Source organism: Schistocerca cancellata, chromosome 1 (assembly GCF_023864275.1).
Source record: "Schistocerca cancellata isolate TAMUIC-IGC-003103 chromosome 1, iqSchCanc2.1, whole genome shotgun sequence".
Lineage (NCBI taxonomy): Eukaryota > Metazoa > Arthropoda > Insecta > Orthoptera > Acrididae > Schistocerca > Schistocerca cancellata.
The window spans coordinates 322240689-322264359 of record NC_064626.1 but is presented as its reverse complement, the minus strand read 5'-3'; the positions used below and the strand labels follow the sequence as shown (position 1 = coordinate 322264359).

Sequence of the window (23671 nt, the reverse complement as noted above, 5' to 3'; positions counted from 1 at the left end):
TGATAGGTGCCACTTTTGCTTAGCAATATTTATGTACCTCATTATTTAAGCCCTTACATGTTTTACCATTATGTTTCTGACAATATACAGTTCTTCTTCTATATTTTGTTGTCTAAGAATCTTAGTATGAATGTAATTTTTCATCTGTACTGTAACACACTGATTGCTTATGTAAAGCTTGCTATATGTCACTTTCATATGAGCTCGTAGATCTTGTTTCCTCAATTCTTTGTATCCGCTTTATAGCAATCTACTCCCGTGGTAGGCAGCATATGTTTATTAGTGACCATGTTTTCAGTTTATTGGTATGTTATACGCTACTTTTATACTTAGGACAATGAAACATTTAATGCTTCCTTATAATGGGAACTAGTGTTATCTATTATCAGTTACCACCTTTTAGCCAGTTGCTTTCTAAACCCAAATTGACACATTCCCCAATTCACTTATGGGAACTCTGTATGTCTTGACTACACCTGATGAGTATGATTAGGATGCGGTTAGTTTATCAGTGTGTCAGTTTTGTCCTTACTTCCCCATGCAGTTTATGGAGAATGTTATGATGTCCTTTGTAGAGATGAGTTTTGAGATAGATGATGATGCTCGCTTTATGGGCTTCAGCTTCAACAATATGGCGGTCTTCGCACACTCATTTACCTTTTATTTTTTTCTGTACCCACATTTCCGTTTGTGACACAACTTGCTATGTCTTATTATTTAGATGGTATGGCATCTATAGATGATCACGTTAGGTAGTGCCCTATACTCCCAGTGAAATTGTATGAAGTTATCAGCTGTGAACTTCAGAAGATTTGCCTTGCTTAATGATTTGCTTTGCTTTGCTTAAGTAGGATTTGAATTTCTTGTTGATTTGTTTCACTTTGGTAATGCCAAACTGTTAATTGATATAAAGGAAACCAAATCATATCTTTTATTCCGATTTCCTGTATAACCTAGGCCACAAGATAGTTGTGAATAATCTTAGTGTTCACTATGCATGCTATTTTCTCTTAATATGTCAATTGCCATTGGGTTTTGCATCAGGCTATTTTTGATGCTGTGACAACTACTTGTCTTGCCATCTGTGACATTGCCTAGGCTGTAAATATTCATACTATCGTATTTCATGGCTTACTGTGTCATTTTACTTTAAATGAAGATTGATACTCGTATATACTAGGAGATTCCTCATCTAAAAGAATTTGTACGGTTTTATTATTTAAAAGGGAAAAAAAAAGCTTTGTTTCTACAGAGCTCTTAATTGTACACTGTCTAGTGCTGATCTTTTTAATCAGTTTACATGTTCCCTAGTAAATCTGTGATATTAAATAGTTTTATGATGAACAAATATGTACACGCTTTAGTCTATTGTGCTGAATATACACAGAGATTTGGTGTAATGCTACTAATAAATATGTACACAAGTTTTAGTCTATTGTGCTGGATGTACACTTACATTTGATTAATTCCAATACTTTCATCATGTTTAAGCTTAAGCAATATTATGATTACCTGTCACATCCTGTAAGCTTGATTTGGTACACCCTTGTATTACTACATTTATATTCTTTTACTATGCAGATGCCTGAAGATGGCAAAATGAATTGCCGAAATTGGTTGCTTTCAGAATAAAATAAAATATCTTTAAAGTGTACGGCTGTTGGTAAAGTTTATTGAATTGAAAAATACGTATCAGCTGATGTCTGCTGGCCATAATGGACCAATAGAGATTAGTACAGGGTAGGTTTCCATCAGAGCTTGGGCATTAATCATAGACTTAAAATCTCCACACAGCCAGAGGGAGCCCTTTGCCTTCTGGACAATGACCAGTGGTGTGGTCCAAGCACTAGTTTTGACCAGTTCCATGACTCCCAACATCATGAAGGTGATAGAGTTAGAGCTTAATGGTCATCCGTAAGGAGACTGGAAGATGACGTGCTCAACAGAAATGGGGCACTGCATCTGGATGCAAAGAGATATATGCCTCAAAATTGGTGGCGCACCTGAAGCCAGGCTCAAACACCCAGAGACGCGAAAGAGGCACAAAGGTCATGATGTTCCTGGAAGGGGACTGTGTCTGAGACAACCCAAACTTTGTCCATGACGGAGAACCCAAACAGCAAGAAAGCATCCATAACGAAAATGTTGCCAGTGGAATGACTGTTGCCAACATACAGTGTTAATGGCCCTGCAACCATCTTACATGTTACCGTAGTGGAGAATTGACCTCTGTCACCATATGCAACCACCTTATGAGAGGCGGGGCAATGTCGGGTAATTCAGACAAGCGTATGTCGGGAGATGGACCAGGGAGACCATTGCTTCCATGTCAACTTGGAAACAGATGTCCTTCCATGTCAACTTGGAAACAGATGTCCTAACGAGCAGTCGTGAAATTAATAAACAGCTTGGAGGTGCAAGAATTCCCCTGGGGAACAGTGGCCTGAAGTTCATGCACCATCCTGTGACACAAGTTAGGAGTGGGGTTGGATTGACAGGATGCCTGACAGCAGACAGTTCAGAGTTGTCCTTCCCTTTCTCAATGAGTGCAGTGCATCCAGCAATCAGCGCAGTCTGCACACTGGTGCATCACAAAACAGTTAGGACAAGAAAGCAGACCCCACTCTTAGCACCAACTCAGCTGGACAGGCTGCTCAGAGGTCATTGATATGTACAAAAGTGATGAATCTTGATGCTGTCATCGGGAGGAAGGCTTGAGAGAACTCCCATCTCCATGGTGGTGGTCGAACCATTACAATCTGGGGGCGGGCCATAGAACGTTTGTTTGATGCCGGTGCGATCTTAAGAATGCATAATTTTCATTATGTTGTCAAAGGAAGGGTTGTCTAGTGTGAGAGCCATGTGCAAACTTCTGGATTGGGAACCAATTGGACCACTGCAGCATGAATCAGGGAATCGGTATATGAGGTTTTGCGAGATGTGTTGGCTCAGGTGAAATCACGACGACAACTCAGACACTGAAAATCTGTTGCCCGTTAGTGATAGGACTTTCATCGTTTCTTGTGGTGCTGATGGAACTCAGAGCGCAATGTGACCATGTTTAATCATTGTGAATAATAGTTTGACAGCAACAAACACATTTCCTCGAAAGTGATGCAGCCGGGTTTGAGAGAGGAGCCAACTTTTTAAGTAAGAAAAATGCCTACAGGGAAGCCCAAGAAAGGAAGAGTGAATGTTAGAGGCATCATCAGAAACCTGAAATGTGAAGTGCTGTTTCAGCCACTGCAAATATATGTCCCAATCCTCCTTGGTATTGTTAAACGACAGAAATGCGGAATGGCAGGACTCCATCTGAGAGGTGACCTCAGTCGGGGATTATTAGCTCCTGTTTTCAATCAGTATGGGTTGTGAACCTTGTACCTGTAATTGTTCTGACAGAAGCTGAGTTTCCTGATGCAAAAGGTCCATTGGCTGCTGGAACTGCTGTTGCAATTGCTGCTGCGGGAGCAGCTTCTGTTGTTGTTCCACGAGCTGTACAAGTTTTGCATCCATAATGCACTGTTAACCTTTTACCTCATCGCCAGTACTAGTTACTGCAATCGAACGAGACCGGAGCACACCAGCCGACGGTGTCAACGGGGAATCATGGTACAATGCAAACACACACAACAGGGACGACCGACAACACAGACTATAAGGCAGAATAACAAAATCAGAGAGCAAAACCAAATCAGGTACTAAGATGTAGCAATTATCAGGGAGCAAAGCAATGATGAATAACTAAATGATTACAAGCGCTATCAGAACATGACTGCAGTGTGAGCCCTGGTGATGCCGGCTTTGTAGGACCACCATGAGTGCAGGTAGGCTGGCATGGCAGGTGTGGCCTATGCTTAGTGTTGTGGTGGTGACAGCAGCACTTCCAGATCGTAGGGGTGCTGCCTAGTAGCTTTCAAAATTGTCGGACCAAAATACCAGAGTATGTACTGCATCCAGGAGTAGTGACCCCTACATCCAATCAACATTTCATTGCTCGCCACATATTCAGTAGGATTATAGGATCATTTTAGGCTGATTGTAAAGGAATGTGTAAGCTTTCTGACAACAGCTAATTTGTCAAGTTTTTTCCTTTCGTTTTCGGTGGAAATGTCATCAAACCTCTCCAAGCCAGACAAATAGAAATCTTTTACAACTCATTGTAGCCCCCCCCCCCCCTCCCCCCAAGATATCCAAACCTGCACCATCTGACTCCCAGAGTTCTTGTACATTTACTTGTTGACTTTTCTTTGTATCTTCCGAAAATAAAATGTTCAATGGTGCCATAATTTCGCATCTGTCCATAACTTTACAATCTCGTGTGTGTGCGTGGATGCGTGCATGTGTGTCTGTATGCAGAAGAAGCTGAGTAGCACCGTCACTTTGGTGTATTTTAATTTCTATATTCAGTTCGAGGACATTCTAGAAGTATCCACAAATATCAAGAATCATTGTACTGGAATGTTCCATAACTATACAAGTATATCTACCGTATGTGTTCTGGCCGGAGGCAGTTCGCTCCACGCCCTTGTATGTTCAAGTGCTGAATAAACCTTTGTTAAGTGAAGTTATGGTTTGTCATTCATCTCTAATTACACCTTCTTCTACGTGACATTATTCTGGTGGAGGCACCGGGTATCGAAACTTGTGATAGCTCACATTATTGACGACACAGTGGCTCCCATCGGGCCACGACAGCCGCCGTTTACGTGGGCAGAAACTGGAGTTCGAGCCACATTCAGCAAATTGCAATCTATCAGAGACAGAAGAAGACGACGATGTTACAATGACAGCAACTGTGTGCCACCACATGAGACATCCTTCCGGGTTCTCTGGTGATGATGGCCAAGATCCAAACAAGTAGCTGAAGGTATATGAGCCTATAGCGAAATTTAACAAATGAGATGACACCGTGTGTTTGGCTAACGTGTTTTTCTACTGGGAGGGCACTGCCAAGCAATGGTATGAGAACAACGAGGAGAAGTTCACAAGCTGGGAAGTATTCCAGGTGGAACTGCACAAGTATTTCAGCGACGCACAACGACAGAAGTGCAAGGTTGAAGACAAATAAAGTGCAGGGCACAGTGTCCAGGAGAAACTACAGCACCCTATATTCAAGACGTCTTGTAGCTGTGTAAAATAGTGGAGCCTAGAATAAAGGAGGTAGGTAAGGTTGCACATCTCATGAAGGGTGTTTCTGAGGACATGTATCAAACGTGATACATGTCCTGAAGCAGGTTTCGACAGCAGACGACTTCATAAAAAGATGCCAGTATATCGAGACAATGCATCAAAAAAAGAATTACACACAAGAAGTTTGAATGGCTTCCAAATGTCGTATCGATGTCCGTGATGGAGCAAGGAACGGATTTCAGAAGTGTTCTCCGTCAGATAGTGAGAGAGGAAGTTCAGAAGGCACTTGGATTGCACGGTGAGCAAAAAACAGAGATGCTTCAAGAAGTCATAAGGGAGGAAGTGGAACAGACATTGAACCCAATCTCTCGTCCTTCATTTCCCTTTAAAACGGTGAAAAAGTCAAGACCCAAGTGAAGTGACGTTCCTACAATGCTGCATGAGGAACCTGTTTGGACACCAAGAGGAACCAGGATAACCAACCAGTATGTTTCCACTGTGGACGACTGGGACATGTGGTGCACTATTGTCAAGAAAGACGGCGGATATTTTATGACGCCCACACCAGAAGACAGCAGACGGATCTTAGCAAACGCCAACTCCGGGACACCGAAGATGAAGATGATGATGTTAGTGCAGGATGACGTAGGTCACCATCGCCACAAGCTAGCTGCTGGAGAGGACACACTCCAACATGCCAATCGAGGTCTCCATCACCATTTTGAAGCTCCGCCCAATCACCTAGCCGCCACAACTTGGAAAACTAAAGGGTGTGACCTTGGAGGTGAGGCTGCTGAAGAGAAAAGTCTTCCGCTGTCAATCACTACAAAAATTATAGGAAACTATGTCGATATCCTCGCGGATAGCTGACCAGCCCAAGCTGTTGTGGACTCTGGAGCATCATATTCAGTCATTTCGGAGAAGTACCATCACCAGTTGCAGAAAACCCTATTCGTCGACAACAAAACATCTCTGCTGAAGGTGGCTAATGGGAAATGTGTAAAACCTACAGGAAGATGTGTCATTTGTGTGGGTATAAGTGGCCATACACATCCCTTAGAATTCATAGTCTTAAAAGAGTGTATTCATGACATCATTCTCGGATGGGACTTTTTGAAAGCTTCTCAGGCAATTATAGATTGTTGTCGCTCGAATATTGTGCTAGACGAGATGAGATACTGTGGACAGGAAGATGCGCATCCGAGTGTGTGTGCTGGATGAAGTGATCATTCCTGCAATCAGCACTAGAAAGGTAACTGCCATGTGTCATGCCAAGCATCGACCCATGGATCGTGTAGTGGAATGTAAGAGAAGCATACCACTGAAGAATAACTTGGTCATCCCAGCCTCTGTTATCTCGTTTAAGAATGGATTCAGCGAACTGTGGATAGTTAACTGTCACCGAGAACTGCAGATCCTTCCAAGATGCATGCGCGTAGCAAATGCTGAGCCATTAATTGCCGAACAGCTGAGCATCATAGAAACCTCCCATGCTGAGTCTGTGGGTGAAATTGGAGCTACCACTACGAGACAAGATCTTCTAGCTTGACAATCACCAGATCTCACTAGGGAACAACAGAAGAAGCTACTTGGCATTCTACAAGAGTTCTCTGAATGCTTCAATCAGCAGGTGAAGAGCAAATTAGACAAATAGACAGTGAAACACTGGAGACCATCAACCAATAAGGCAGAGAGCATACCATGTGTCAGCAATGGAACGTCGAATAATTCGTGACGAGGTAGAGAAAATGATGAAGAATGACATTATTCAGCCTTCACAGAGCCCATGGTCGTCACCAATGGTCCTCGTCAGGAAGAAGGATGGCAGTTAGCGCTTTTGTGTTGATTACACGAAGCTTAATAAGATAACTAAAAAAGACGTTTACCCCCTTCAACCAATTGATGATAACACTAGATTGTCTGAAGGGGGCTAAGTTTTTCTCAACCATGGACATGTACTCACGATACTGGCAAACTGAAGTAGATGAGGCTGATCGTGAGGAAACTACATTCATCACCCATGAGGGACTGTATGAGTTTAAGGTAATGCCATTTGATTTGTGTAATGCACCAGCAACTTTTGAACAGATGATGGATAATCTTCTAAGGCACCTGAAGTGGACAATGTGTCTGTGTTATTTAGATGATGATATAGTGTTCTCAGAGACATTTGATGAACATGTAAAAAAGACTGAGGGCCATTCTTAATTGTCTCCAAGAAGGCAGACTGAAACTTAATCCAAGAAAGTGTCTCTTTCGAGCAAAAGAAATCAAAATACTTGGACACCTTGTGTCAAATGAAGGTGTGCGTCCAGACCCAGAAAAGGTGATATTAGAGATGTGAGAAGCTTCCTTGGATTATATTCTTATTACCATCGTTTTATCAACAACTTTTGCATCAAAGCCAGGCCACTCCAAGAGTTGTTAAAAGCCGATGCTAAATTTATCTGTGGTGGTGCTCAACGAGATTCTTTCAATGTGCTGTGAAAAGCTCTGACAACTGACCTTGTACTTGGTCTGTATGATGAGAGAGCACCTACAGAACTACACACAGATGCCAGCAGGTATGGGATCGGTGCTGTTCGGGTGCAAATTTCGGATGGAAAAGAGAAGGTTATAGCCTTATCTTCTAGGACACTTACAAAAGCCGAGAGAAACTACTCAACTACAGAAAGAGAATGTCTTGCTGTGATCTGGGCCAAGTGCTAATCTATGGAAGGCCATTCACAGTTGTTACAGACCATCATTCACTTTGTTGGTTGACAGGTCTTAAGGATCCAACAGGACGACTCGCCAGGTGAGAACTACGTCTTCAAGAGTATGACATTACCATAGTGTACAAATTTGGAAGAAAATGCGAAGATACTGTCTGTCTCTCAAGAAACCCTACCGTAGTGTACAATAGTGGAAGAAAACACAAAGATGCCGACTGTCTCTCAAGAAACCCTGTGCAAGACCATAAAGACTGATGAAGATAGTGACTGTCTCGCTGCACTCAAAGATCTCTCTGCTGAGCAGGAGGAGGACACCAAGATATCTCAAATTACGCTTGCCTAAAATCGATCAGAGGATGTGAAAGGGCAATTTAAGGTAGTCAGTGGATTAATTTGCCAGAAAGACTTTGATCCATTTGGAAAGAGGTGGCTACCAGTGATTCCTAAACACATGCGCTTAGATGTTCTACAGAAATTCCATGACACACCAGGATTTATTAAGATATACGATATGATCCACAAGAGATTTTTCTGGTTTATTTAGGAGTGTCCGTCACTATGTGTCGCACTGTCGAGAGTGTCAAAGGATAAAGGCAGTTCCTCAGAAACCACCTGGCCGACTCATACCAATTCCACCAACTGAAACACTTTTCCAGCGTGTTGGGATTGACCTCCTCGGACGATTTCCAATGTCTGGGTAGTGGAAATAGATGGATTATTGTTTGCACTGATTATCTGACACGCCATGCCATTACAAAAGCCATGAATACAGCCGAAGCATTCAAGGTAACCAAATTTTTCATGGAAGACATCATATTAAAACACGGTGCCCCAAGGTCATTAATTACAGATTGAGGGAAAGTTTATCAATCGAATCTTGTGACAGAGATAAACCGTCGGTGCAACATTACTCATTACATGACGACTGCCTACCATCCGCAAACTAACAGGCTTACTGAATGCCTTAATAAGACCGTGGCCGACTTGCTATCAATGTTCGTCAGTGTTGAGCAGAGCAACTGGGATGAGGTGCTACCTGTCGTGAAGTTTGCCTAAAACACCGCCAAACAAGACACCACAGGATTTGGGCCATTTTTCCTGGTGCATGGGCGTGAAGTGGCTACGATGATGGACACTGTGTTTCTATTACATCCTAATGACGTGGACAACAACTACCTTGGCCAGATGTTAACTAGAGCTGAGGAAGCTCGGCAGTTAGCACGAATCTGCACGTTGCAGGCTCAAGAAAACGATCGCCGAAGGTATGACAGGAGCCACTGCCCTGTCGTTTACCAGCCTGGTAACCTCGTCTGGATCTTCGCTCCTGTTTGGAAAGTTGGTCTCCCTGAGAAGCTCCTCAGGTGCTAGTTTGGACCTTATAAGGTTGTAAGACAGTTGTCTGATGTTACTCATGAAGTTAAAGTTTTTGACCCCGACACAAGATGACAGAAGATCAGAGATACGGTCCACGTCCTTTGAATGAAGCCCTATAAGGATCCTGCAACCCAGGGTAAATTTGAAGTTCCAGTGACAAGCAACAAGCAGCAAGGTGATGAAGAGCATAGCGGCAAAGGAAGTTCTGAGAAGATCACTACCAGGGCGAACATCAGTCATCGGGAGTCGGAGTATGCAAGACCGATGACTCGTTCCCGGACGTGGCCGACGTAGCACTGAGACGCTGTTCTCTTAAGGAGGGAGCAATGTTGCAGAAGAAGCTGAGTAGCACTGTCACTGTGGTGTAGCAGTTATGATACTAGACTGTTGCATGGGGGGTCTTGAGTTCAAAACTCACTTGAACTGTAAAATTTTAACTTCTATATTTGGCTCAAGGAAATTCTAGAAGTATCCACAAATATCAAGAATCATTGTACTGGCATGTTCTGTAACTGTATATATACGTATGTGTTCTGGCCGGAGGCAGTTCACTCTGCACTCTTGTATGTGCAAGTGCTAAATAAACCTTCGTTAAGTGAAGTTAATGTTCATCATTCATCTAATTACACCTTCTTCTATGTGACAATATGTTAGTATGGAATACTAGCATACTTACATCAGTTTCATAAAGCTTGAAAAATGCATCAATTTCATTAGAAATGTTGTTTGAATAGCTTGTGAGCTTGTGAAACTTAATAATATTTTTTGCTTAGTTTTTTGTCTTAGATGCTGGTTTTTTACTCATTTTCATAGTTTGCCTTTTTCTGAGAAAAACCCAATTTCTGAACTTCTTTCTTTCTCATTCCCACTTTGTCTTCCTGTTCAGAGTTAGTTTCATGGTCTTGATCGCTAAAATGAACTTCTTTGTCACTCAGCTCACCTTCCCTTTCAGCTATCTCAACAAGATTTATTCCACGTCTCTCAACTTCAATGAGTTCTTGAAGGTATGCGAGTATCTTGTCAAGCTTTATAAAATCTTTGGACCTGGGAACAAATAGACAAAAAATTCTAATTGTTGGCTAACAACTCTTACATAACGAAAAACCTACAAAACATTACTTTTATATTTTTCAATCCTTGTAATAAATACTGTTATGATTGCTTTTAGAGTTCAATCACTTTCTTAGATAAAGTAAAGTGGCACACATGTTAAAACTGACAAGAAAGTATAACACAAGCAGATGCTTGGGATACGGAGTGCTCCATTACCCTTATCCTTGTGAAACAACACGATGCTGAGGGCCCTGAGTTGAGGATGGGGAGGGGGGGGGGGGGGGGGGAATCAAGTAACAAGTAACAAATACCTAGACCTACCACAGTGCAGGGCTTTGCATTACGCTACAGCACTACAAAATTCCTCAATGGGATACTCAGTACCCCAGTGCACCCACTCGAAGGTTAAACTGCTTGAGATTTACTGCTGATCTTTCTCTCCTAGCCAACAATGTTCAAGAAACCAGACAAGAAGTTGAAATCGCTATTAGAAATAGCACGGAAAATTGGCCTTAGAATATCATTCCTGCTGTGGGCTTCTGTAGCTGCTCCTATGGGCTTCTGTTGCTGTTAATAAGAATGCAGACATTGTTCATAGTTTGATAGGCTGAGAGAGAGAGAGAGAAATTTATAGAGCAGAAACATTTGTAAAATTGAAATTGTATTTCAGACCAGAATTTGGACTCTCACCACTGGTCTCCATTGCTCTCAAGATGCCCCCACCCCCCACCCCCCATGGCATTTAAGTGACCTGCACTTCCTTTCTAACCTTCTCCTACCTATCCTTCATTCCTCTCCTAGGAAGGAAATAATAGTTCCGAAAGCTAGGATAGTTTCTGGTATTTTTATGGATGTCTGTTGCCAGTTCTAAAAAAATAGTTTCCTGAAGGTAAATAAGGTCAAACATTCTCTCTTGTAATTGTTAAGTTTTTACGAATATTTGTTTGCTAACTGAGACTGACTGTTAATTGCAAGTTGTAGAATGTAGTAAAATGTGTTTTGGTGTTAGTATGCTTAGTCCCTTAAACAGTTTTCTACATGAAATCTAGGTGTATACCATATGTTATTCTCATTGAATGTTTTCTGCACACTGTATTGATAATTTGTAGAATTTGGCCTAATAGTTAAATGAATAAATGAGTGAAAAGACACAAGATAGCTTTTGGACTCTCGTTTTGCCAAAATGAGCTGTCCTATGCAGAGGAAAAAGTTCATGAATTTGAATGTTTATGATGGTCATTTTTTTCTATCAAAGCATGTAGTAATTCAGAATATTCAGTTTCATTTATTGGTCCATGCTGGGTGGCTGCGCAGTCTAGGGTGCCTTGTCACGGTTTTGCCCCCCCTCCTCACCCCATTGGAGGTTAGAGTCCTGCCTCGGGCAGGGTGTATGTGTTGTTCTTAGCGTAAGTTAGTTCAAGTTACATTAATTACTGTGTAAACCTTTGGGCCGAGACCTCAGCAGTTTGGTCCCGTTTAACCTTACCACAAATTTCAAAATTTTCATTTATTGGTGACTGAATTTCTGCTTCTGCCATTACATTGGAAACTGAATGCCATCATGGTGTGTGTTAAAATTATTGGCATTTCTGTTGTGTGTACATGTGGTATAAGATAGCTCATAAAACATCAAATTTATATCATAGTGATTCAGTATTAACTCTTTTTAACTATTTGTCACAGGTCTTGGATGATTTACAAGACAGACTTGAATTATTACCAACTCTTACTCCACCACTTGAGGGCATAGGATTCCAGTATGGGTTCAACACAAAATATTTGCAGGAAGAAGTAATAGAATACTGGAAGACAAAATATAATTGGAGAGAACAAGAAAAGTTTTTGAACAAATTTCCACAATTCAAGACTTGTGTAGATGGCTTAGATATTCATTTCATTCATGTTAAGCCAACCAGTGTTCCTGAAGGAACTGAAGTGTTGCCATTGCTGCTACTGCATGGTTGGCCGGGATCTGTGAGAGAATTTTATGAGATTATACCTCATCTAGTGAAGCCACAAGCAGGTTACAACTTTGTTTTTGAAGTTATAGTGCCCTCATTGCCTGGGTATGGTTTCTCTGATGGTGCTGCAAAGCCAGGCCTTGGAGCTACTCAAATTTCAGTAATTATGAAGAACCTTATGGAAAGAATTGGGCTGCAAAAATTTATTGTACAAGGTGGAGACTGGGGAGCTGTGATAGCATCTAATATGGCCACCCTTTTTCCAGAGAAGTATGCTTTTATTTTATTTGGATGCAATCGAATAACTTTAATCTCCATTTTCACAATACAAGACTTGTTATAAGCTTAAAGTTACTTAGAATGTATTTACATGAAATATAGTGTTTCTGCCTAACTTATTTTTGTCACAACACAGTTTGTGTTTAATAGTACAAATTTTTGGCATATATGTGAGACATTTTATCAATTCATCAGAGCAGAGCAACTGTGACGTCTGTTGTTTCTAAATTTTTGTAAGATGTCTGATTAATATTAACAGTCTTGGGTCAATTTCAGTGTAAAGGGGCTTCATTCAAATGCCTGTTTTGTACAGAGCTTGAAAAGCACAATAAAGCTGTTTTTGGGGAGTCTTTGGCCAACATTTGTGGTTGAAAAGGATTATGTTGACAAAGTTTATCCTCTGTGGGAACATTTTCAGTTTTTGCTTGAGGAATCTGGTTACCTGCATCTCCAAGCCACAAAACCAGACACAATTGGTATGCTATCATTTTTTATCTGTATTGTTGTAAACATAGTTCCTTTGTTTGAAATTAGCTGTAAGACTTATACTTAAACATAAACACAAAAGGTAAAGTCAGGAGTGCATTAAGAGATATTCACAGTCAGCCAATACCTATAGCTCACACTCACTCTATACCAAGGATAAATAATGATCAGTTTGTTTCAAACGCTGTTACACTACACACTAGTCAAGATTACTTAAACAGTGGAAAAGTATGCTTTGGTCATATACTAGAAGGAAATATAATCCATATTTTATAGTCAAAACTGGTAGTAAAGAGGATAACATGATGAACTGGGGGGGGAAGGGGGGGTGCAGAGGGTAGCAATTTGTTGTAGCTTCATAGTGAATGACAAAGTAGTTTTGAAATTTTAAGACAAGTGGATCTAAGTGCACTTATTACAAGTCACTGGCCAATAAGTGTTATGGTTGCTTCAGACTAATACTGAATTGCTGCATCTGTCTGTCTGAGACAACTCCCCTCCCCTGCCCCTCACAGAGTACAACCTCATTAATAGTCGTTACTCAATGTGAACATGTTGCCTTCTATCACTAATTAATATTTGCTGTTTGATATGAATTATTTATTGTAATTAAGCACACCAGACAAAAACTCACCCCAATGAGACATCACTTTAATACCACATAAAACTGCCTGTAGCCTTGATAATGGCCAAAGTTCAGTAACGGAGATGATTCACAAGCTTCTTCAGTTATTTATGGAATACTCTGTCAGTTCATGGGAGGAACATGTACATACTAAAAACTCAAATACTTAGTATTAATGTTCCACAATAATTCTTGTTTAATATTAGTTATGAACTGGCTTTTGGCTTTCTAGGCCATTGGCAGGTAACTTTATACTAAAGAGATAGTCCACACAACTTCAGCAAGAGTTCGTAGCGGTGCAAAGATTACTTTTCAATGATACGTAACATTTTACAACTATAGCGATACAAAAACAGGTATGCTGTATCCAGCTGAAGCCACCCATTAGAGTGCTCAGAAATTCCCATTACAAACTTTTAGGACTTGTAAAGGGGAGTGCGTACATAATGTTTCGAATAGGAACTCATGTCCAGAAACATACCATTTCCATTCTACAACAGTTTCAGTTCAGATGTTTAACTCATCCACTTCTACTTGAGTGATTTAATTAGCTGTGAGACAGTACAGTTATTTAGATAACAATTTGAAAGAAAACATAAGTAAACATCCATTTATCACTTATGCACATTTGTTTACATTAACCCTTAAACATTATGTCTTTACATTAATCCAAAACAAAAAAGAAGCCAGCATACTGTGTGTAACATTGTTACAGACATTGTACCTATGAAGCAGGTTCTGATACGCATTTTCCATGCCACCTGTCTCTCTTCAGTTTTTAGAGGAGGAGCCACAACTCATGCAAGCAGATCTTTGTCTGTCTATGTAGGAGTTTCATAAATTAAACTTTGCATACAACCCCACAAGCAGTAATCCCTAAGAGTTAAATCTGTCAATCACAGTGGCCATGCTGTTGGACCATCTTGGCCTAACCATCTTTCACCATATCATCTGTTAGAGATGTCTCCCAACCACTTGTGAGAAGTGAGGTGGTGCACCATCATTCTGAAACCACAATTTCTTGGCGAAAATTGAGTAGCACAGCTTCCAAGAATGGGTCCAATACAGTTTGTAGGAAGATCAGGTGTGCAGGACTAGATAGCTTGAGTGGAAGGAGGTATGGCCCAGTCACATGACTGACATGCCAACATGTTTATCCAGAATACTTGCCCACATCTTAGTACCAAACCTGTGCTGAAGTCCCAGAACTTGCATGGCAATAGTGTTTCTGTTTGCCCAGACACGGCAGTTCTGTGAATTCAGAGCACAGTCCCTAGTGAACTTACATAACAGAACTTGGCATGGAAACAATAGCCGGGCTAAAAGTTTGTACGATGGTATCCTATGTTGCAGAAAATTTTTTTGATACAGCCAACTAGCAGCTCTTCCATTACCTCGAGCTTCACCATACACAAGGAGCATGTCTGTGTATTCCGAAAAAGTGTACTGAAACATGTTTACTGTATCAGAGATGCACAGGCATTGTATGGGTCTCACAGCAAGGCATACGTTAAGTGACATCAGGTGACAGTCTGATGCAGTACACATCATCCTGTCTACCCTATTGTGCACCAGGACAAGCAACTGTGAGATTTTTCTCTTTCCCTCAGGAGACATGGATGAATTACACATCTGAATTGAAACCATTTAGAATGGAAAAGCATGCTTCTGGACATGGGTTCTTATTCAAAATATTATACACTCACTTCTCTCTATAAGTCCCAGGAGAATTAAAGGGAATTTCTGAACACCCCGTATACTACATAGCTCCATAATTGTGGGGATGTTGATTGCTGTGTTTCATCCACTGTTTTAAATAGTTGTGCTATTTCTTGTAGGATTAAGATCAGTTTATTTAGTGGGCCAATCAATGTGTGATAGGTTGTAGACATGTTTGTTGTCATCATGGAAGATGGAATTGTTCTCAGCATACACATCAGGAAATTTATTTACGTCTGCATGCATACCTGCAGACCAATGTGAAATGCATGACAGAGGCTATTGTATATGGGGTGTTAAAAAAATAGGTTGCCATGTTTTCCAAGATAGTAGTGTTTACCAAAACAAGACCAATGTGGGTTTTAAAACGCATAACTTAAGAGCCATCATTTCCAGCAACTAGCAGACTTTAGTTGCATAACTCCAGTAAGAGCAAATCACCACAGACTTCGCACCATTCATATTTTTGTTGTGAAGGAATGAGAACTGCAGCAAGTTGAAGATCCTGGAATCAGTGTGCATAGAATTTCAGCATCTATCAGAGTTAGTCACTGTCTTTTTCTGAGAAACCGTGCATGAATAGTTGCTATACCAGCATCATTTACAGCCATAAGGCCAAAACATCATCCTGCCAGAATGCATTTCTGCCAGTGGCTGTGGCAAAGATGTGGCAAAGATCCACTTTTCACAATAAAAATACAATTCATGGACAAAGTTGGTTTCACATAAGATGGGATTCTTAATTTTCATAACCAACATGCAGTCCTGATGCAAATCCAGTACCAGATGAAAGACAGGTAGCGTGATTCATTTTCTCCAAAACATCTGTGAAGGCCTCACACAGACATTTAATGTTCAAAGGATAGGTCGAAAAGGTCAAGTACATTGGCCAGCTTGTTCCCCCAATGACAATTCCTTGGATTTTTAGTTTTGAGGGTCACTAGAAATATTTGGTTTATGCAAGCCCCATTAATGATGTACATACACCACAGGAGCACATAAACAATAGCTGCCAGCACATCTGTGACCAACCTAGAGTTTTTCAGTGTGTGCCTGATCCCTGAGATCCATGACAGAAGGCTGCTTCACTATGAATGGACACCATATTAAGCTCTACCTTTAGCGGCAGCCTACAAGTGTAGTTGATATATAACAGCAAGCAAATTACATTAGAAGATCTGCTGTTTCACAGTTTCATATGACTAGCAGATGTGATGGTTTCATTTCATACCCTCACAAATTGTTACATCTAGGTATTTGTGTGAGTTAACTGATCCAGTTGCGACTCAAGGATATTGTAGCTACAGTTGCTATGTTTTTGCATTTTTTGAAGTGCACAGTTTTACATATCTGAACATTTAAAACCAGTTGCTAATATTTGCAACACTGTGAAATCTTACCAATATATAACTGAATATTTGGGTAGCATATTCAGGTGGTACTTCATTATAGATAACTGCATTATCTGCAAAAAGTCTGAGGCTACTATTATTATTGTTTGCCAGAAAGTTCCTTCTATTTATGTCAGTGACTAACCATGTGTTTTCCTTATTAAGAAATTCTCAATCCAGTCAAAAAAAAATTTTTTAGTATCCCATACAGTTTTACTGTTGTTAATACCTGTTGATGCCCAGTTTCTGTATTGTTGTATCCTTTGAAGATGTGCCATTTCATGTGCGACAATGTTCATTCAAAAACTGGTTGAAGTGGATCTCTATTCACTGACAACAGCAATTCCTGTCAGGACTGAAACAAATTGTCATACGAGGAGATGGCCACCAATAGATCTAGATTTATCTTAAAATGTAATTTTTTAGAACCTAAACCTCTTATGACTGCTGGCAAGTTGTATGTTCTTTAATAATGAACAGCTTTCTGAATCGTAGTGAGTTTGACTCTTTATGTAGATTATTCTTAGTTCTAGTATGGATTCCTCAAAATGATCTGTTAGTTTGAAAAAAAAGTGCTAATTCTCAAAAAAATTCATTAAGGAATAAATACACAGTGATACAGTAGTTAATATATACTGCGAAGCAGTAGTTAAATTTCCTAGTTCAAAGCCAGATGGTCTTGTACCAAACTTAAAACAATATTGTATCATATGATAAAAGTCATTGTAATTCTTTGTAGAGGCCAAGAAACAAGGCTGCCTGCATGTGAAACATAGCGTTGCTGCCTTGACAAACATTGTTTGAGCTGTAGTGACAGTTCTTATAGGAGACAATCTGTTTTATGTAGCTATCTTGATAACCATTCCATTAAATCACCCAATGTTTTCTCATACTGGAATTACACAATTTCCTTTGTTTCCAGTTGACTTATTTTACATTCTTGATTACATAATTGAAGTGAAGGTAAATGATATAATAATCAGTACCACGAGTGGTGAAAATTAAATGAAATTTCTGAATGTCAAGCAGGCCCAAAAGCCTTACAAGAGTGCCTATTAGGTTCTGTACCCAATGAACAAGTGAATTAGGCTCACTCCAAACTATGATTTACCACAAAATTTCCGTTCTATGGGACAGATATCTCAGATATATTCTGATTTCACACTGTTGGACTAAATGCAATCAAGTTATAATGCCTTATGATGAATGAGATTTGTTGGATAAACGAGCACTGAACACAAAACATCAGAATTAACAGTGGTAATAGGGAAAGGGTATGCAGTGAACGAAAGTGTTGGTATGTTGATAGACACACAGACACACACACAAAATTCAAGCTTTCGCAACCAATGGTTGCTTCATCAGAAAAGAGGGAAGGAGAGGGAAAGACGAAAGGATGTGGTTTTTAAGGGAGAGGGTAAGGAGTCATTCCAATCCCAGGAGCGGAAAGACTTACCTTAGTAGGAAAAAACGACAGGTATACACTCGTGCGTGCACGCACATATCCATCCGCACACAAGCAGACATATGTAAAGGCAAAGAACCTTTGCCTTTACATATGTCTGTTTGTGTCTGTATGTGTGCAGATGGATATATGTGTGTGTGTGTGTGTGTGTGTGTGTGTGTGTGTGTGCGCGCGCGCGAGTGTATACCTGTCCTTTTTTCCTCCTAAGGTAAGTCTTCGCTCCCGGGATTGGAATGACTCCTTACCCTCTCCCTTAAAACCCACATCCTTTCGTCTTTCCCTCTCCTTCCCTCTTTCCTGGTGAAGCAACCGTTGGTTGCGAAAGCTTGAATTTTGTGTGTGTGTTTGTGTGTCTATCAACATACCAACACTTTCGTTTGGTAAGTTATATCATCTTTGTTTTTAGATATATTTGTTTTTTTTAGATATAGTTTTTTTAGATATATTTTTCCCACATGGAATGTTTCCGAAAGATGATGAGACTTACCAAACAAAAGCGCTGGCAGGTCGATAGACACACAAACAAACACAAACATACACACAAAAATCTAGCTTTCGCAACCAACGGTTGCCTCGTCAGGAAAGAGGGAAGGAGAAGGAAAGACAAAAGGATATGGGTTTTAAGGGAGAGGGTAAGGAGTCATTCCAATCCCGGGAGCGGAAAGACTTACCTTAGGGGGAAAAAAGGACAGGTATACACTCGCACACACACACATATCCATCCGCATATACACAGACACAAGCAGACATTTGTAAAGGCAAAGAGTTTGGCCCAAACTTTGTCTGACAAATGTCTGCTTGTGTCTGCGTATGTGTGGATGGATATGTGTGTGTGTGCGAGTGTTACCTGTCCTTTTTTCCCCCTAAGGTAAGTCTTTCCGCTCCTGGGATTGGAATGACTCCTTACCCTCTCCCTTAAAACCCATATCCTTTTGTCTTTCCTTCTCCTTCCCTCTTTCCTGACGAGGCAACCGTTGGTTGCGAAAGCTTGAATTTTGTTTGTATGTTTGTGTTTGTTTGTGTGTCTGTCGACCTGCCAGCACTTTCATTTGGTAAGTCACATCATCTTTGTTTTTAAATATATTTTTCCTTCGTGGAATGTTTCCTTCTATTATAACCATATATATATATATATATATATATATATATATATATATTGCAACACTCCCAATCTTGCTTGCAGATTTTGAAGACACAGTTGCTGATTTGCAATCTGTCTGAATTTTTTTTTTTTTTAAAGGGTTTCTGTAAACACGTCTGCGAGTTGAAGTGATTTAACCTAAGAAGCAAGAATGGAACCATCATTTATTTTTTCATGAATGTAATGGAACTTACTGTCAATGTGATTATTCCTTGTGTGATTTTCATTGTTTTTCATTAATTATAATTCACTGTATGGACAGTCGGAGCTGAGTTGGTTATTCCACATTGACACCAAGTCCCTGTAAGAATTTACAAATCCAGGTGATTTTGCATCAGATGCTACAACATACTCTGCTTCTGATGTATACCTGGCACCACATTTTTGCTTGCAATATGATCAGGTAACAGGTCTTGCGGTCAGGATACCGATATGGCGTATTGTTGAATGATGAGCATAGATGTCTGCAGCAAAATCAGAATCTAGATACACGTGAAGTTAATAATTACTACCACTAAATTTAATACCCTTGTTTCTTGTAGCTTGAAGACATTTTAGGATAAGTTTAACAGCAGTCTGATGAGCAATTCATGGTTGTTGAGTAACCCACTTACTTGACTGACAGAAAACATTATTTTAGGTCTTTGTCTTCATTAGCTGGGCACTGACTCAAATGCAACTGTATACTGCAACCAGTGTGTGTTGCATGGGACATGCATGTTGAATTTTTCTTAGAGGTGATGAATATAACCCTTCAGGCAGACAAACAGTTGTTTACTTTCAATGGGTCACATGATTTCTAATCTTTCAAAGTGAACAGAATCATCAGCTGCAATTTCAAAATGTTTCATGAATTCTTCAAGTACTTTTTTTATAATTGTTGTTGATTTAGTCACAATTACTCCATGAACAAAAATAGTTACATATATTTCTTGGCCATCAAAATGAAGATGAAACAATTATCTGAATAAAGCAGTCTCAAATCGGAGCACCTGAATTGCAGGTGCCCGTGACAGTTGATCAAACATGATTGTTGATCACTGCAGAAAGTCCTGGGGGTCTCTCTCAGTACACTTGCACCCTATGTCCTCAACTATTTGCTAATGTAATCCCATCTTTTGTCCTGCCTACAGTTTTTACCCTCTACAGTTCCCACTAGCACCGTGGAGGTTATTCCCTGGTGCCTTAACACATGTCATATAACCATGTCCCTTGTTCTTGTGAATGTCTTCCGTATGCTCCTTTCTTCACCAATTCTCTGGAGAACCACTTCGTCCTTACCTTATCAGTCCATCTGACTTTCGACATTCTTCTGCAACACCACATCTCTAACACTTTACTTCTCTTCTGTTCCGGTTTTTCAACTGTCTTTGACTGACTACCATACAATGCTGTGCTCCAGACATACATTCTCAGAAATCTCTTTCTCAAATTAAGACCTATGTTTGATATCAGTATGCTTTTTATGTCATCCTTGCTTCATCCATTACTGGTTATTTTGCTTCCAATGTAGCAGAATTCCTGAACTTCATCCACTTTGTGACTAACAATTTCGATGTTACGTTTCTCACTATTCTTATTTCTGCTACTTCTCATTACCTTTGTCTTTCTCCGGTTTACTTTCAATCCCTGTTTTGTACTCACTAAACTGTTCATTCCATTCAACAGATCCCATAATTTTTCTTCTCTTCCACTGAAGGTAGCAGCAAATCTTATCATTGGTATCCCTTCACCCTGTATTTTAATCCCATTCTTGAACTTTCCTATTATATCTAGTATTGCTTCTTCAGTATGTAGAGTGAATAGCAGGGAAAAAAGGATGCATCCTTGTCTTACATCCTTTTTAATCCAAGCACTTCAAGCATATTCTCCAATCTTATTGTTCCCTTTTGATTCTTGTTGTTGTTGTTGTTGTTGTTGTGGTCTTCAGTCCAAAGAATGGTTTTATGCAGCTTTCTATGCCACTCTATCCTTTGTGAGCCTCTTTATCTCCATATAACTGCTGCAACTGACATCCTTCTGAATCAGCTGACTGTGTTCATCTTTTGATCTTCCTCTATGATTTTTAACCACCACGTTTCCCTCCAATACTAAATTGGTGATCCCTTGATGTCTCAGAATGTCTTCTGTCAACCAATCCCTTCTTCTGGTCAAGTTGTGCCACAAATTTCCTGTCTCCCTATTTCTGTTCAGTACCTCGTCATTAGTTACATGATCTACCCATCTAATTTTCAACATTCTTCTGCAGCAACACATTTTGATAATTTATATCCCCCTTTTGTCTAAATTGTTTATCATCCATGTTTCACTTCCATATGTGGCTACACTCCGGACAAATACTTTCAGAAAAGAGTTCCTAACACTTAAATCTATATTTGATGTTAACAAGTTTCTCTTCTCCAGAAATGCTATTTGTGGTGTTGCTGGTCTACGTTTTACATCATCTCCACTTCGGCCATCTTCAGTTATTTTGCTGCCCAAATAAGAAAACTCATCTACTACTTTAAGTGTCTCATTTCTTAAATTAATTATCATAGCCTCACCTTATTTCATTCAACTACATTCCAGTACCTTTGTTCTGCTTTTGTTGATGTTCATCTTATATTCTCTTTTCAAGGCAATGTCCATTGCATTTGACTTCTCTTCCAAGTCCTTTGTTGTCTCTGACAGAATTACAATATCATTGGCAAACCTCAAAGTTTTTATTCCTTTTCTCTGAACTTTAATTCCTTCTACAATTTTTTCTTTTGTTTCCTTTTCCGTTTGTTCAATGGACAAATTGAATAACATTGGGAATAGGTTACAACCATATCTCACTCCCTTCTGAACCACTGCTTCCCTTTCATGCCCCTTGACTGCTATAACTGCCCTCTGGTTTCCGTCCAAGTTGTGAATAGCCTTTCACCCTGTGTATTTTACCCCTGCTGCCTGCAGAATTTCAAAGAGACTGTTCTAATCATCATTGTCAAAAGCTTTCTCCAAGTCTACAAATGCTGTAAACATAGGTTTGCCTTTACCTATCTTCTAATATAATCATGAGGTCAGTATTGCCTCATGTGTTTCTACATTTTTCAGAAACCAAATTGATATTCCCCAAGGTTGGCTTCTACCAGTTTTTCCATTGTTCTGTAAAGAATCTGTGTTAGTATTTTGCAACTATGGCTTAATAAACTGATAGTTCAGTAATATTCACACCTGACAGCAATTTCTTTCTTTATAATTGGAATTATTAAATTCTTCTTAAGTTTTAAGTGTATTTCGCCTGTCTGATACATCTTGCGCACTGGATGAAAGAGTTTTGTCATGACTGGCTCTGCCAAGGCTATCAGTAGTAAGAAGGAATATCATCTACCCCCAAGACCTTGTTTTGACTTACATCCTTCGGAGATCTGTCAAATTCTTCTTGCAGTATTATATCTCCCATCTCATCTATGTCCACTTCCCTTTCTATAATATCGCTTTCAAGCTCATCTCCCTTATATAGACACTTAATATACTACTTCCACCTTTCAGCTTTCCTTTCTTTGTTTTTTTGCATTCGGGAGGACGACGGTTCAATCCCGTCTCCGGCCATCCTGATTTAGGTTTTCCGTGATTTCCCTAAATTGCTTCCAGCAAATGCCGGGATGGTTCCTTTGAAAGGGCATGGCGGATTTCCTTCCCCATCCTTCTCTCACCCGAGCTTGCGCTCCGTCTCTAATGACCTCGTTGTCGACGGGACGTTAAACACTAATCTCCTCCTCCTCCTCCTTTCTTTGTTTAGGACTGGTTTTTCATCTGAGCTCTTGATATTCATATGCCACTTCTCTTTTCCCCAAAGGTTTCTTTAATTTTCCCATAGGCAATATTTATCTTTCCCATAGTAAAACATGTTTCTAAATCCTTGCATTTGTCATCTAGCCATTCCTGCTTAGACATTTTGCACTAACTGTCAATCTCATTTTTTAAATGTTTGTAATCCCTTCCACCTGCTTCATTTGCTCCATTATTATATTTTCTCCTTTCATCAATTAAATTCAGTATCTCTTGTGTTATCCAGTGATTTTTACCTATTTGATCCTCAGCTGCCTTCACTATTTCATCTCTTAAAGCTACCCATTTGTCTTCTACTGTATTCCTTCCCCCTGTTCTGTCAAGCTATGAAAGGTCCCATCTCTTTAATTTCCTATCTTTATTCCCCAACCCCCCCCCCACCCCCTCCCCGGGGAGCCAAATCTCTTTCGTGTGTACATGTGTGGTGCACACAGGTCCCTGAGCTATTGCAGCCTTTATTCTTTTCCGGGCTGCTTTATCATCCCTTCTCGTTCACTGTCCCTGTCCTTGCCCATGTCCC

At 40.1% G+C, this 23671-nt stretch overlaps 1 protein-coding gene across 2 annotated transcripts in view; it reads left to right on the top strand.

Moving 5' to 3' along the window:
- Nucleotides 1–23671, top strand: part of LOC126173220 (juvenile hormone epoxide hydrolase 1-like) — a 65383-nt gene that overhangs the window by 18014 nt on the left and 23698 nt on the right. For both annotated transcript variants that reach the window (XM_049920941.1, XM_049920940.1), the window contains exons 3-4: nucleotides 11955–12502; nucleotides 12788–12987. In XM_049920941.1, the coding sequence (XP_049776898.1) occupies nucleotides 11955–12502; nucleotides 12788–12987 (748 nt within the window). The remainder of the gene's footprint in view (nucleotides 1–11954; nucleotides 12503–12787; nucleotides 12988–23671) is intronic.